The sequence below is a fragment of the Lissotriton helveticus genome, chromosome 2_1 (genome assembly GCF_964261635.1).
Source record: "Lissotriton helveticus chromosome 2_1, aLisHel1.1, whole genome shotgun sequence".
Taxonomy (NCBI): Eukaryota; Metazoa; Chordata; class Amphibia; order Caudata; family Salamandridae; genus Lissotriton; species Lissotriton helveticus.
Genome location: NC_136059.1, coordinates 872,197,359 through 872,213,244, shown reverse-complemented (window position 1 = coordinate 872,213,244; position 15,886 = coordinate 872,197,359). Strand labels below are relative to the sequence as shown.

General features: G+C 46.0%; 1 protein-coding gene across 1 annotated transcript in view; it reads right to left on the bottom strand.

Annotated features, from left to right (window-relative positions):
- The window catches only part of MEGF10 (multiple EGF like domains 10), a 293,827-nt gene that overhangs the window by 86,244 nt on the left and 191,697 nt on the right, over positions 1 to 15,886 (bottom strand). The window contains exon 9 of the mRNA XM_078675602.1: positions 15,123 to 15,338. Within this exon, the coding sequence (XP_078531728.1) occupies positions 15,123 to 15,338 (216 nt within the window). The remainder of the gene's footprint in view (positions 1 to 15,122; positions 15,339 to 15,886) is intronic.

Sequence of the window (15,886 nt, the reverse complement as noted above, 5' to 3'; positions counted from 1 at the left end):
TGACACCCCAAAATAAATGCATTCCTGGCTTGGTAGTTGGACGGGGGGGGGCCTGAATTGGGTCTGCTATGTCTGTGTCAACTTCTATCATATTCCTGGTTTCCTTAGAAGTTTAATCTTGTTCATTTTTAGATCAAGAACTTAAATATAATTAATGACTGGTTTACTGAATAAATTAGCAATTTCCACCCGTAGAAGTCTCCTTGAATGGATGTAAATTTACTACGTTTTAGTATTCACAAATATTAGCAGTAGTAGGTTTAGAAAGTTGCACCAGCATCTGGTTTCTAGGCATACTACTGTAATCAAACACCCAAAAGACGATGAGACGAATGCTTGCAAATAGTCTAACCATTGGCAATCCTTCTGGGTAACATTCCAAACCATCGTTTTTCACCCACTGGGCCACTCTAGACAGAGGGTCTGATTAGGGTTCGGTGGGCGGAGTAATGGCAGACAAGGTGGTGGAGGACTTTACATCTGCCACCCTGCCTTTACTCCTCTCGCCAAATTTAGGGATGTCCGCCAGCCCACGGACAGCTCTATACATTGTCAGGAACCACTGTCATGGAGGTTCCTGACACAGCAGGAAACATTTGACAGACATCTCTGTCAAACATGACATCAGGCTGTCATACCTTTCCAAAGTTTTTTATTTTTCAAAACTAACTCCCAAAGCAAGAGTTTGTTTTTGAAAAATAAAAGACAAATGACCCCCCACACCATGGGAGGTTTTTCCCCTTTGGGTGTGGGTCGTTTGTATTTTTTTACTGTCCCTCACTGCCACAGTGATGGAAAGTAAAAAAAAAGCCATCAGACCATCCACCCTAGAGAGGCGTATATTCATATGGCTTACAACCAAGGTCACTTACTCTGTCGGGCCGTCAGAGGAAACTGGCATAAAACTTGTGGTCCACACTACTCAAAATCAGGAGGGCAGATCGTAAATTTGGCAGACCGGGTAATACGACAACATTAGAATGGAGTACCTTGTCCACCAAACTCCAAATCGGCCCCAGAGCCCACCCAATTCAAATCAGAACTGGCATTGTCCCTCCTGGGAACAGCCGTCCTGAACCGTGGTCATCTCACCCAGGCACCCAGAGGCCCACTGCTGTTTTCAGTTGGGAAATTTGAGTTCCACCGTACCCGAATCTCAACGACTGAGCTACGTCCCTGAATACTCATCAGCCGCGAAGAAGCAACCGAGTTGTGAAACAAGAGTCAGCTGAAGAGACAAAAATGATTTGGACTATGGAAGGAAAGATGTGTGCACATGAAATTGACTTTTACCATATAATGGACAGATTCAACAAAATGTCATTTAAATCTATACTATTCGGTAGGTAGCCCGATTTGGAAAATATTATCAGAGCACAGCGCTTTGAAGAAGCTGCGAGCCCACACTTGCTGCTATATAAAGCTCCTAAATAAATATCAGGAAGTCAATACTTTATCCTTACTAGTCGTGTGTATGCGCTAATAATCTCACATTAGTGTGTAATCTCAGGTTTCTTCTTTTCTCCTATGTCAATACTTGTCAATGTAATTATGGAACCTGTAACTCACTGATCCTTATGTAAAGCGCTCCGATACCTCCGGTTCTAGCCAGCGCTATATAAAACTTTGCAAATAAAAATAAAATAAAGGTGTCTACCATAATGTGTTTAATAAAGGACAACGGCTGGCAGTCGGGTTTCAGTCTCCCATCATGACTGAAGTGAATGCCCTCGCAGAACACAACATTTAGCTACATTTCGAGCCTTGCTTAGCTTTTAAGATGGATTCCTCCGCAGCTGCTGGGATAGCGCTTCAGACTGGAAAGAGATATTCTCTTTCAGTGATTTCGCAGGGACTGCAGCCCGTGCCCTTGTCAGAGGGAACCTGACGGCGACAGGGGCACAGAGAGGAGAGTCAGAGGGCACGGAGAGGAATGTGCCTCGACGCCGGCCCCTTTCCTACCTGGCGCTCGCGGCAGCTGCCAGTACCTGGCACAGCGGCTCCACTGAGCGGCCCTGGAGCAGCTGCTGCCTTCCGTAACACATGGAGGCGGTCAGCTGCGCCGGGATCTCGGCGCTGTGAGGGCGGCACAAAGGAGAGCCTGTGGCACGGGGGCTCAAGGGGGCTGCTCTCACTTTAACGAGAGGTCGCCCCCCGCAGCCCAATCCAACGGCGCAACAATGGGACGGTTGTTGAAGGGAGGGCTGTTTAACGGCCGTCTTCTGTCAGGGGTCGGAGGGAAGGACCAAAGAAGTGTTCTGGAACTGGGGTCTCACGTGCAGAGAAAATATATGACCTCTGAGGGCCGGGTGGGCCACTCACTGAATGCGGGTGGGTTCAGTACACTGAATGAGGGGTGGGCCCCTCACTGAATGAGGGGTGGGCCCCTCACTGAATGAGGGGTGGGCCACTCACTGAAGGAGGGGTGGGCCACTCACTGAAGGAGGGGTGGGCCACTCACTGAAGGAGGGGTGGGCCACTCACTGAATGAGGGGTGGGCCACTCACTGAAGGAGGGGTGGGCCACTCACTGAAGGAGGGGTGGGCCACTCACTGAAGGAGGGGTGGGCCACTCACTGAATGAGGGGTGGGCCACTCACTGAAGGAGGGGTGGGCCACTCACTGAATGAGGGGTGCGCCAGTCACTGAATGAGGGGTGCGCCAGACACTGAATGAGGGGTGGGCCACTCACTGAAGGAGGGGTGGGCCACTCACTGAAGGAGGGGTGGGCCACTCACTGAATGAGGGGTGGGCCACTCACTGAAGGAGGGGTGGGCCACTCACTGAATGAGGGGTGCGCCAGTCACTGAATGAGGGGTGCGCCAGACACTGAATGAGGGGTGGGCCACTCACTGAAGGAGGGGTGGGCCATTCACTGAAGGAGGGGTGGACCACTCACTGAATGAGGGGTGCGCCACTCACTGAAGGAGGGGTGGGCCACTCACTGAAGGAGGGGTGCGCCACTCACTGAAGGAGGGGTGGGCCACTCACTGAAGGAGGGGTGGGCCACTCACTGAAGGAGGGGTGGGCCACTCACTGAATGAGGGGTGCGCCACTCACTGAAGGAGGGGTGGGCCACTCACTGAAGGAGGGGTGGGCCATTCACTGAAGGAGGGGTGAGCCACTCACTGAATGCGGGGTGGGTGGGCAACGAGAGCCGTTATTTCATGTGGTATACCGCAAGAGCACCGCGTGGGTATTTATTTCTCACTTTCCTACTATTTTATTGAAATTGTTTGCAGCATTGCATGAATACAATCAACACACCCCCACTGCCAGTAGTTTGTTACCCAGTCGTATTTGGGTAATCAGCGCTCCTCTCTACCTGCACCTTCACAGCCCACTCCACAACTCACCCCCAAAAATAGTACGTGGTAAGGAAATAATATAATGGTCACCTGATAATTAGCCAGGTTAACCAACAATGAGGCACAACTACGCATGCGTGGGTTATGTGAAGGGTAGCAGTTGCATGTCACCTTCATTCAATGACTCATTATTATCCGTTTATGCTCATTCTGAACTGTCTCTGTCCTCTGTGTGAAAAACTAACATAGACATTGATTCTGGGGCCTATGATGTGAGGCAGTCACATATAGCATACCCTTCCTTCTGCTCCTCAGCGACACTCAGTGGTAACCCCTGCCCGTGGTTGTAATGCCGCCTCAAGAGAGGCAGTGCACTTTGCCTGTTTCTGTTTCCTCTTCTGTATTACACATAAAACCGGTTCAGTGTCATCCAGTGTTTCTTTCTTTTCTTCTTCATGTCTGGATGCTACCAGCTTACTAACAGGCAACGTGCTATGAAGGTGTTCGACAGCTCTGCAAGTTGAGCGCCTCCTGAATGTGTATCCTGTAACTGTGCTGGTGTGAGTCAGTTCTGCAAGTGCCAATGCACTAAAACAGCTGCACAGCTCCACAAATCTTATTTCTCTATGTTCTAAAAGGCTACCTCTGTTATAAATTCACTGAGGACTTAGGGCCATATGTATCAAGAAGTCATTTTGTGATTCTCAAATAGCGATTTTTTGCGAATCGCTATTTGAGATTCGCAAAATGCTATGTATGTAGGATTTGCAATACATTTTGCGAATCCTACATATTCCTTAATTGCGAATCGCAATTCGCAATTAAGGAATACCTCCCCATTCATTCCTATGGGCCTAAAGGCCCATAGGAATAAATGGGAAGACATTCTCAATTTGTGATTAGCAATTAGCGAATCGCAAATTGAGAATACAATTTCAAGGGTGCAGGGGTGTCCAAAGGACACCCTGTTGCACCCCTGAAATAAGCATGGGTGCACATGTGGCGCACATACATGCCCTAAGGGCATGTATGTGCTTCACATTGCACTTTAAAAAATGCAAAAAAGTGCATTTTTCAAGTAAATCACAAATTATCACCAACTTGAAGTTGGTGGTAATTTGCGATTCCTTAAGGCCAATTAGCATTTTTTTATGCTTCTTACATCGCATTTAAGGAATCGCTAAATTTGCGATTCCTTAAATGCAATCGCAAAATAAGCAATCGCAAATTTTGCGATTCCTTATTTTACACGCAGATTTCTTTGAAACATACCATTTAGCAAAAATGCGTTCGCAAAGGCCGAAATTCTGCGAATTTCGGCGTTTGCGAACGTATTAGTGCTTGATACATATGGCCCTTATTTTCAAAATAATATTACCCAATTATGTGGATGCAAACACTAGTGTTTGCATCCACAACATTGTGTAATATTATTTCGAGAATAAGTCATTGAACTTCTGTTGCTGACATGTATTGTTGTCCCTGGTTCCTATTCTAGCAGACTGAGCGTACCCTTATTTTCTTGCTTTGACCTCTGTGATAGGTGCACCTTGCACATCCATTTGAATCCCTTATCCCGGGAGTACAGGGAGGATGGAGTCAATATCACGTCCCAACAAGGATATTTGTCCCTAAATAGTGTTGTGTTGACATTTATTGCATTTGTAAAGCATTTCCCTGCTCCTGAGAGGGCCCATGAGCTCGTTCTGGGTTGTGACGTCGCTACTCCGTTTTTTATGCACAGCTGGAAGAGTGTTGGCTGAGGTGTGGGGCATGAGTAGGAAGTTCTGCTTTATTTCATGAGGTTTGTAGGAGCGCTCCAATCATGTGGTGGCGAGCATGTCGCACTACCTTACGCATGATGTAAGAAGTGAAAGAGTTCAAGGAACAAGATTGCAATCAATTTGTGCACAGATATCACTAAACAATGGCATTCAGCCTGCAACCAGACGTATCACATTTTGGGGAGCAGCAAGTCCCTTTCTGCTTTTCTGAACTGTGGGCCACTGCTGATTCTCCTTCTTCTCGCCTGTCTGTAAGAATGAGCAGCTGCTGACCATGCAGGATTTTTTAAAATAGGGTAACACACATGAATGGGACCATTTTGAGCCTGAATTTCCTACTTTGACTGTAGATTCCGACTTTGGGTTGCAGGAAGACTACTTATGTGGACAGACTACACGGTGAGTGATGCAGAGAGGCTCAACGGATATGCATATTGAGAGTGAGACTGGTAACAGGGGCAGGGTCCCAAGGGAAGGCCCTGCACTGGCTCAGATTTGGAACTTGTATGACTGCTGCATTCTGTATGCCTTGTAGAATGATGATTACATGCCTGGCCAGTCAGTCCAATGCATTAATCAAGATGTAACAGTGCTAGAACTATCAAGGCCAGGACCATGTGGAGAAAGACAGGGTGAGGGAATACACCACACAATATTTGTGTGGGTAAAAAGAGCATTTGCTCACTTGAATATGGAGCAAGAGGTTGGAGTCCATGATCACTCTCTGGATCTTAACTTCCTTTGAGGTGGAAAGAGCAGTCCAATCTTCAGAGGTCAAGCCATAGTGAGATGATATTTGTACCTTGATTCATAAGTAAAGACCTCCATTTTTCAGGAGTTAAATTCAAGATGGTTCTGGAGCATCCAATGGCCTAGAGCATGAGAGCTTTAGTCGAGGCCTGAAGTATCTAGATCTGGTGGTTTCCAGTTTTAGGATGATCTGAGTATTGTCTGTGTAGTTGTAACACATAATCTTAAAATAACAGGCATACACAGGTAGTGGCAGCAGGTGTATAAAAATGGAAGAGGGGAGATGGTCAAGTCTTGAGGGACACCTAACTGATGGGTGGAGAGTGCTGATCAGAATGGATGAAGCGTAAAAAAATGTAGACTCAATCTGTGAGGTAGGATTAGCTCCAGCTAAGGGCCATACCCCGTATTCTGTGCTGATTAGCCTTTGGTGTAATAGTTTGTGCTCAACTAAGTCGAAATTAGCTATGTTTTTTGGTGGGATTGTCTCGACTCTGTCATAGCAGACTGTGTGCCTCTTCCTTGTCCAAATCCTATGTGTCCATCTGACATGATGTGGGTTTGTTCAAGGAATCCAGAAACAGTCCATTGGATATAGGTTCGTGGTACACCGGGCAAGTCTGGATAAGAACGTTTGTCGTTAATATGATTTTGATATAAAATGTTTTAGCTCCATGGAGAACTTTCCAGCTGAAAGAGAGGAGCTAACGATTGAAGGTTGTGGCAGCAGAGACTGCAAGCAGGATGCTCTTGAATATATTTGCGTGGCACAGTTTTGCTGTGTAGCCGGCTGTACTGATAGAGTTGACTTGTTCGTTGGTTGCTTTTGTGGCAAGCAGGTTGAAAAAGCAAAGTGTTGGTTTTGTGTTGGTGGCAATGGGATTTAGTGTGATTGATAATGGAAGGTGGTCACTGACTACTTTCCTGGGCTACAAAATCGTCTACCAGAGATTTGCAAAGTTCCTGAGAGCAGTTGATGCAGGCTAATGTGCAGAGCTGGTTGCAGAAATCAGAGATGATTTTGAAAAGTTTTTTAGTTGGGCCTAGATATAGTGGGAGAAGTGAGATCTCCTGAGTGTCTTAACTATTGCTTTGTTAGATTTTAGTACTTAGCTGGAGTTTGGTCTTCTGCCAGTATTTGTACTTTTTTTAATGCATTTTGGAGGTGTCTTGTTTCTAATTTCAGTTAATTTACTTTACAGTTAAACCAAGCAGCCTTCCAGGTCGTCCTGTCAGCTGTGTGAGGCTTTGACGGGAATCACTGTGTAGAAGGCCTTAGAAAGCCATAGGTAAAACTGGTTGAAGATCATCACTGGGTCCAGAGGTAGATAGTTCAGACTGAAAAACATCCAGAATAAACTCTTCTGTACCCTATTAGGCATACTTGTGGTGCAGGCTGCTAGGGACAGGGTGTAGTAAGGAAATTGAGACGTTGAGACTGAAAGTGACGACGCAGAGAAATATATGTGTGTGTGTGTTTGTCTGCATGCATATATACATAATTTCATTACTTACAGGAGAATTCAGCAAGCCCTCTTTATCCGTTGGTCTGTTGATGTATTGTTCACTTTTTTCTTCTGCCAAGTACAGCACAGAGCATCGGCAGTGGATTAGCCCATTTCAGCCATTGCCTAACTTCACAACAGTAACAACATTCTGTCCCTTCACCAGATGCACCCCCCCACATAAAGTAGTGCCTTATGTACCAGAGCCTACTATAGCAATGTGGGTTTTATGAGATGAACTAATATTTTTGCCTGTACCCAATGATTTTTTCCCCTACAATAAAATATCACAAAAACCTTGACAAAACAAAGCAAGCACTGACAAAGCCAAGCGGCTGACAGTCAATGCCAGAACGATTGGTTTTGCCAATGTTTGTGTTAGTCTGCAGTACACTGCAACGTAGCCTAGCATAAAGCACAATGTACAGAACAAATCTTGAACTGAATCTCTAGTGCTTGGGTTGGAGTGTTGTTAGTTCTCAGCGGTGCTTCACACCTTTGAAATGAAGGCATAAGTAGAGGATTGAAACCACTTCAATGTTGACCATAAAAAGTACACATGTGCGACTTCTGGAAGGCATTGTTCGCCATGGTTACAGTGCCATGGGCTCAGCACCACTCACAGCCCTTTACATACAAGCAACACGGTATTCAGAAGCTGGCAACACAACAGCAGCTGAAATGTACCGAAATGAAGATAACTGATCGAGAGTAAATTAACCTGTGTTTCCTGATATCCAGTGTGAACAAATCTTACATGCTCAATCTTTACAAAACAAAGTTTGTCTGACTGTCCTCTCTGCTTATGTGGCTCCTAATTATTAATCTTTCTATTTATGTATCTGCCATCTACCTTTTCATCCCTACCTTTCGATTTCCATCACATGGGCTGCCATAAACTGAGAGACTTGTCAGGCAACGTGCACAATCATATTTTGGTTATAATCATGAATGACTGGCCAGACTTAGAATCTGAAGCGCATCTTGGGGACCTCGTCGCGCGCAGAGATCTCAGTGCGCGGTACAAGCCCGGCGGAGCGGGGACATAATATAGCAGTTGGATGGAGTAACTCTGATGATGCAACAATCCTTCCATCATCAACAACTCAACGTTGTCTTGCCTTTAATGTCCCTTGTTTCATTCTGGATGCCACTGTGGAGCCCACGCATCCTTCAATGCGGTCACCACAGTGACGACAGCTGGGACATCTCTGCACCTGCTGGGCCGGATCCGGGCCCTTCAAGATGCCATTCCCTCCTACACTGTCTGTAATGTAGAAAAGACCCTCTGTGACCGCAGGTGACAAACACATTAGTGGAAGAGATCAACAGAGAGGTCAAAGGAGCACAAACAAGAAAACACGTCCGTCCCCTTTAATAGTCCAGGATAAGTGCTCTCACAGCCGGGGCGCGACATTCCACTGCTAACCCGGTGAATGTGTGTTCTTGCATCAGTAGGTGGCCAGATGTTTGTGTCTGAGTTTTGTTTTTAGTGGTTTTCTACCGCTTGGGTGTAACAGCCAATGGTTAAGTCTTGTTCCTTCTATTCATACCGAGGCTGATTGAGAGTTCTTTAAAGTACTCGCTGTGCTTCAGTGTCTGAACCTGTTTCTCTCTCGCATAAAACAGCCATCTTACCGCTCAGACGCTGAGGATCCACCTCTCTTGAAACTTACTTACCTGGCAGGAGTGACTGGGACTCAAATCATGTCTAAGCCCAAATAATTTCTATACAGCAACCAATACTCACATCACCAGTTACCAGTGTATTCAATGTCGAGTAGCAACACCGTTTGAAGAATTTGCAGATCATTTTGTTTGGCTAAAATGTCACCTGCTGTAACAACAGACCTTATTTCCAATCACACTTCCGCTCTTGTACAAAGTGAGCATTTGAGGCAAATCCCTTCATCTTCCAGTGTCTAGTTCCATTACAAATTAAACGGGGGCCAATGAGATAAGACCTGTTTTCACATTTATCATCGTAAGATTATGTGAGAAAGAAAAACAACCGTTTGTGTATACCTCCCTGGACTTCAACCTGCCAACTCCATCTCTCTAGAAAGGGTTTCCCAGTTATATGAAATACAATGGCACTGTGTAAGCATTTTTCTTATTTACCCGCTTACAAATAAGATCCCAGCAATGTAATCTGGAGCCTGTTCCTCACTTGAACCAAACTGATCCTTCATATAAAATGTTCTCACCTGATGCTGGAAGTCACAGCCTGGTACACTGTCTCATTTCTCTGTCATGGTTGCTTGAGATTTTGCCTACACTAACCTGGGGTGTGCCACACGAGGGCCCTTAATAGTGAAGCTCCCTGGTTAGTGTGCTATCTAGCATGTCATCTGGCTGGCAGCATAGTCACTTGTGAAAGAAAACTGGGGATAGGTGGGCCTTCCCCTGCATGTGCTGAGCTGGAGGTACCCTCTCTGACGTGTGCCCTCCCCGGAATGGACATTAGTGCAGACGAGAGCTGGTGCTGTAAAGGTGGCTAAGTGCTACCCTTCCTACAGAGGTAAGGCACCCCATAAGGATCTGTCTGTCTCGTAGAGGACCCAACCGTACTCAGGTAAGGGCACCTTCTCTTATGTCCCATCCTATCTGTTCCTTGGAAGTTCAGATGATACTTGGCCTCTAGATTTATTCGCATAGGCTCCCTGATGTTGCTCTTCAGATCTTGTCCCAAGGATATCTGAATATACTATCTATTTTTTCTCCTCTGGGACTAAAAAAAGGCTCTTCCCATGAGGCAATATTTTGTTCTCCTTTAGCGAGACCCTTCTCATAAGAATCCAGTCACAAATCAGGGTGCCTGAGTTTAGGAGTACTCTTGCACTGAGACCTCCTTAGCCCTTAGGAGGAGTGAATGTTGCTTCATTCTCTCCCTCTTTCCTCCCTTCTCTGTAGTTACAGACATGTCTGAATTCCAAAGCCTCTCCTTCTAGGAGATGTGGTTCATAACTAGACACGCCACTCCTGGGCCTCCCTGCCTGAGCCACAGGCAGACACCAAAGGACTCTAAACAGAGCCGGTATGCCATGCTTTAAGCCACAGTTTCAGGATCGGCTGGGTTCCATTTCCTACTAGTGACAACAGATTGTATTAAACTGCGTAGTCTTTCACACAAAGCATTCTAGTGGACCAATCTCCATGGTACTTTTCCAAGATATCAACTCCTTCCCCTGTCCAGCCCTCCTCAAACTCCCTGGAGTATGTGCACTTCCAACGTTTAAGAAGGTGATGACGGAGTCTGTGCATTTGCAGTGCAGGGCTCCATGTGATGGAACACTTCACTGGAGGAAGGAGGCCACTGCAAGTTTAGGAAGATACTCAAACTAATTTGTTCAAAAAGGGTTTACATGTAGGAGAGCTTTGGCCCACACTTCTAGTGAATTTTTGACCCATTTGAGTTACTTTTCAACGTCTGGCACATGCAGTGGCAATAGAAGCAGACGTAGCATACAAACATCATGCTCTAATATTTCACATTAACATAACATAATACAACACAACACAAAATAACTTAACATAAGGCTTCAATGGATCCTGTGTGGTAACAGCAAATCTAAGGTTTCGGCAATCCTGTTCTACGCCTCATGATTTCTGTCTACTGCAAGTCTGTGGCTTTAGCTGAGTTGAGCTTGACTTGCCACCTCTTCCATTACCCTATAGCTTTTTTAGAGTCAGGACTCTTTCTGTGTCTTACTGAACAAATCCTCTGCATGCCCCTTCTTAAGACATTGAAGAGAACTCGACCTTGAACCGACCGCAGGGCACCTTCTTTTCAAGAGATTGCGCACAGCTTACCGCCACATTCTGCCGCCCTCATCCATTTGGGCCATAACACATAAGACACAGTAGCGACATGGCTCCCACCCCCAACACTGCCAGGCCTGTTTACAAGTCTTGCACGTGGATTTGCATTTCTACCATTTCCCAAGTAAAACTCTTTGTTTATAGTCACAGGTCGTTCTGTTTACCTTCCACTTTGCTAAGGGTTTATGTGTTACCCGTGCACAGGGTGTATATCTTGTTACGTCTCTGCTGCACCTTATATATTACTCAATTTATAATATCTCAGGATGTCTTTCCACCCCACACGTTGAACGTACCAGCCTGCATTAAATGTCCCCTCGGCTGGAAGGGCTGTGAGTTGTACGCGTAAGTCTTGCATCCTGAGACACAACATAGGTAGGTCCAAAGACCTTGTTATTTTATACAATGTATATTTATCAGAAACATGTGACTAATATGTTGTGTGGCTTTAATGGGGGTGACTGAGTAGTTACTTTGTCGTCTGTTCCTGATGCTAGCGGTACCTTGGATACAACAGTCTATGATTCAGCCTCCCCTTTGCTGGGAAAAGATTTGAGTTTGGTACACGGGAGTAGACAGCACACTGCACCGGTTTGTGCTCAGTTGCATTGGATATATTAAATACTGCACCTGGTTGACATTTACTATGCAGTACAATCCATAAAACCAACTCAGGACCCAGACTCTCACTCGTAGCACATCTCCCACCTGAATGGCTGTGGTTGTGTGTGATACCGCACTTGACAATGAAGGTGCTTTAACTGTTTTTTTTATTGTATTGCTGTCCCTTACGTCTTGAATCACCTTACACATCTCGGGTTTACTACCTTGCATCTCTTGGCTTTAGCTTTCCTTAGCTCCCAAAGGAGGTGCTCAGGAAAGAGCTGAGGCCTAATAATCGAAAATCCCTGCTCTTAACTTAAAACAGCAGAAAAAAACGCACCTGTGATAAGACTGAAGCCAGCCCCTCCCTCAGGGTAAGCAGATTCTACCCCATGACACCGGAAGTGGTCATTAGGAACAACCACTGCTGTCTGCTGGGAACATCCGAGGCAAATCTCCCAAACAAACAAACTCATCCATTACTCGAGGGTCAAAGTGTTATGTCAAACAAGTGCCCGGTGACAGGGTTAAACTATGGTACCTCTGGCGTATTCTGAAGACCTTCAGCCATCTATTTTCAGACCGAGCCCCTGGATGATGCAGAACGGCGCGCCCGCGACCTGTCTGAAAGAACGCTCATTTGCATATTTATTTGGCACGGGTGCTCGTGTAGGGAAGACATGGTTAATTGCTGCCCCGCAGCGAGTGTTAGCACGCGACTGCTCCGGTATTGATTGACATCCAATCAGCGTTCTGTCATTTGTAATTAGATGTACAGCCGGATGCGCCAGTTCTCAAGCCGTTCTCTTAATTGGCAGTATGCTTCCATGCTTCGGCTTTTTGCTGAAACAAGGTGGTTCAAGAACACAGCATTCCTGCCTTCCTGGTCTCACTCTGGACAAAAGGCCATAGGAGAAGGGAGCTGCCAATGGCTCCTCCCCTGATACACTGTGGAGTAAAGGAGGAGCCACATTACGAAGATGGATACACAGAAAAGGTTCAAATCTTCAGGAGGGAGGAGTGTTTTCCAAATGTGTCCTCTACGCAGCTCAACCACCACCAACCTCTTCATATGACGCCAGCGCTTTGGCCGCAGCTAGCATCATGTCTCATGTATGCGTAGATCCACGTATGCATGTAGTGGAGTGAAAGAGAGCGGGTGGCAGTGCTTTAAATGGGCTGGAGCTGTCAGGAACCCAGTACCCCACTTCTTTCATTTGAAAGGGTGAGCACCTGCACTTCTCTGCAGGGGTGCAATACTTATGATGGTTGAAGTGGAGGCACTTCAGCAGCACGCAGGTGCTCTGGGGTTGTGAGTGCCAGCACTTCTAGACTTCCATTCCAAGCCCCGGTGAGAAGCAGTCGCGCTTCTTTGTGGGACTTCTGGGACCAGTACCAGGGTGCGGATGCTCTGTTGCCCAACGCTGCCATCACCATGCTTATGATGCTCAAAGGCTCTGTCTCTTGGTTGGTACTATCATTCTTCCTCTGCTGGGGAACAGCCAGGTCTTTGTCTCCTTCCTCAACTCCAGTAAGTCAAGGATGTACCGTCCGCTGCTTATGTGAAGCATCTTTTCTTCTCCCACAAAGTGGTTATAAAGGGACTTTGGAAAACTGTAAAAAATAAACACTGTGCTGCAGCTTGTGTGAGAGGCTCTGTGCTCCTGTGAATGTGGTGCTCGTTCTGTGTTCTAGTCTCTCCTGACAATGCTTAACGCGTAGTCTGTCCATTGGCTGAATGACCATTGGCGCATGGGTATAAAGCGATTTGATAAAGAGTAGGATGCCAGCAGAAGCAAGTCTCACCCCCTCCAAAAGCTAAACTTCTTCATCATAAATGCACGAAAAAAAGTGACTTTCTGAATCATAAGGTACCCTCCTCCAAATAGCATTCTGATTTCTGATATCCGACTTAAATTACTCCCGCTGTCCAGTTTTACCAACCACAAATCATGCCTGAGGGGCTCCTGCTACCACGAACATTTTCTTTGTAAAAATGTTTCACAGTTCCTTGGAGTGAAGTCAACAACATCAACGTGTTACTGAAGTCACAATCGCTTTATTATACTCCGAATATGTTTTGCACTAAAGTATTACAGGAATTGTGTAAAGCCCGTAGCCAAGTTATTGGGGGATGAGGGTTGGGGGATGTTTGAAAATCCTCAGAGGTGGAGGAGGCATGGGGCGTGCACTGGCAACAATAAGTAGTGAAGGCAGTGTTTGGTTTACTCTGGTCACCAGGCTGGTGGGTCCTGCCATCTTATCTGTCTCTGATACTTGGGAAAAGGCCCAGTAAGGATGCATAGCAATGTCAGGTTGGCAAGGTTTTGAGCCCCTCAAGTTACAACGAGGTGCTTTGTTTTTGGCGTAAGAGATGATCTGGGTGAAATGCATGCAGAAAATATATCACATATATTTGCACATTGTAAACAATGACTAACTATTTACCATCAATCCATATGATAAATCGTTGCTTCAACGTCCCCAATAGAAAATATAATGACAAACATAAACAAAAGAAGGTTTTGGGCAAAACCCTCTTCATGCACCTGTGCAGTATAAACGGTGCACCTATAAGACGGGCATCGAATAGCGTATTGTTCCACGTACAACCGCATTTTGGGGCTGAATCACAAAGGCCTGCTAACTCAAGGTCAACAATCTACCCTATAGGATTCTAACTATGTTTGACTATATTTACAACTTCTGAGGGTTCAAAAACATACACAGCCACAGGAGTACTCAGTAAAGTGTTCTCTAGCTTTACATTTTCAGTAGTACTAGAGACCAATATTCACCAGGGCACATTTTCAACTAGGTGGGAATTCCTGTCAATGGTAATCTGGTTTATTTTTTCCCCTCTCTTTCCTATACCCCATATACTCGATCACTACTCCCTCAGTGAGAAAACCTTTTTTAAAAGAAGGAACTGGACAATCATTTCCAGATATAAAGGCAATGCAAATATTTGTGATGTCTCACAAGCCTATCAGTCTGAGGATGTTCCATGCAACTTTCACTCCCAATACTCTCCTTTACCTTCCCCTGTCCTTAGACATACCATTTCTGAAACTCGGTCTTAAAGGTGGTTTTTCCCATGTCATAAGTACACTTAGGATTCCAGTATCCACCTCCTCCAAATTCTCTAAGTTAGGAGTTTGAATTTTGAATCCCGAGTGCCTTTTTGTCTCTACTAGTCTTGAAGTGTGCAAAAACCTTGGTAAATCAGGCCCCTTAGTTAGTAGTTGAAACACAGAACTCTTTTCTTGCATTAGTGTGATATAAATGTAAGTGTGAGTTTGAGGCAAAAGGCACAGCAGGCACTGAGCAGTGGACTTGCCTCCCACTCACCTGTGCGTGTTCTTGACGTGGCAAGGGCACAACCTGTCACAGCGGATGCCATAGAGCCTGTCGTCTGCACACATCCTGGTCTCACACCTCTCTCCGGTGTAGCCCGGCTCACAGAGGCACGCCCCGCTGATGTGGTAGCACTTTCCACCATTCTGGCACCGGCACACTTCGGCACACTTCATTCCATAAAAGCCGACTGGGCACTCATCCTGGCACCTACAGAGAAAGACATTGGGGGTCAGGAGTGCAGAGACAGAAGGGCACTGACAGGTACTAGTCAGGGGGTACATTTCTTAATATCTGCTGGTTTTAACCCTATTAGACGCTCAATCCCTTAACATTAGTGTTTTGCTGTTGGTGTTACTACACACAGAGGTAGACAGTCTTGTGGGGAGACAGGAACCTTTTGAGTCAACTTCAGTTTTCATCCCAAATAACTTCTCCCCTTCTTCTTTCAGTGCCCTTTGTCCTTCGGGCCTTTCTGATATCCGTTTAACTTACTGATACGGGTCTATGTGCCCTGCTATACAAAGTGTTCAAGGCCAGACAGGCCCTAATCCCCAATCAATGAACCTTCGTACCGCGCATCATACCAGCTCCGCATGCCAGCCTGTCACCAAGAAAGCCTCGGGGAGGTGACTTTCAACGAGGCCACCTGCAGCAGGGATTGGCTGATTGGCTCAAAGCAGCGCCCTCCATCTCTGTACACATGGCTACTATTCAGGCAATGTAACAACAAAATGTCCTCCCAGCGGCACGCCTCA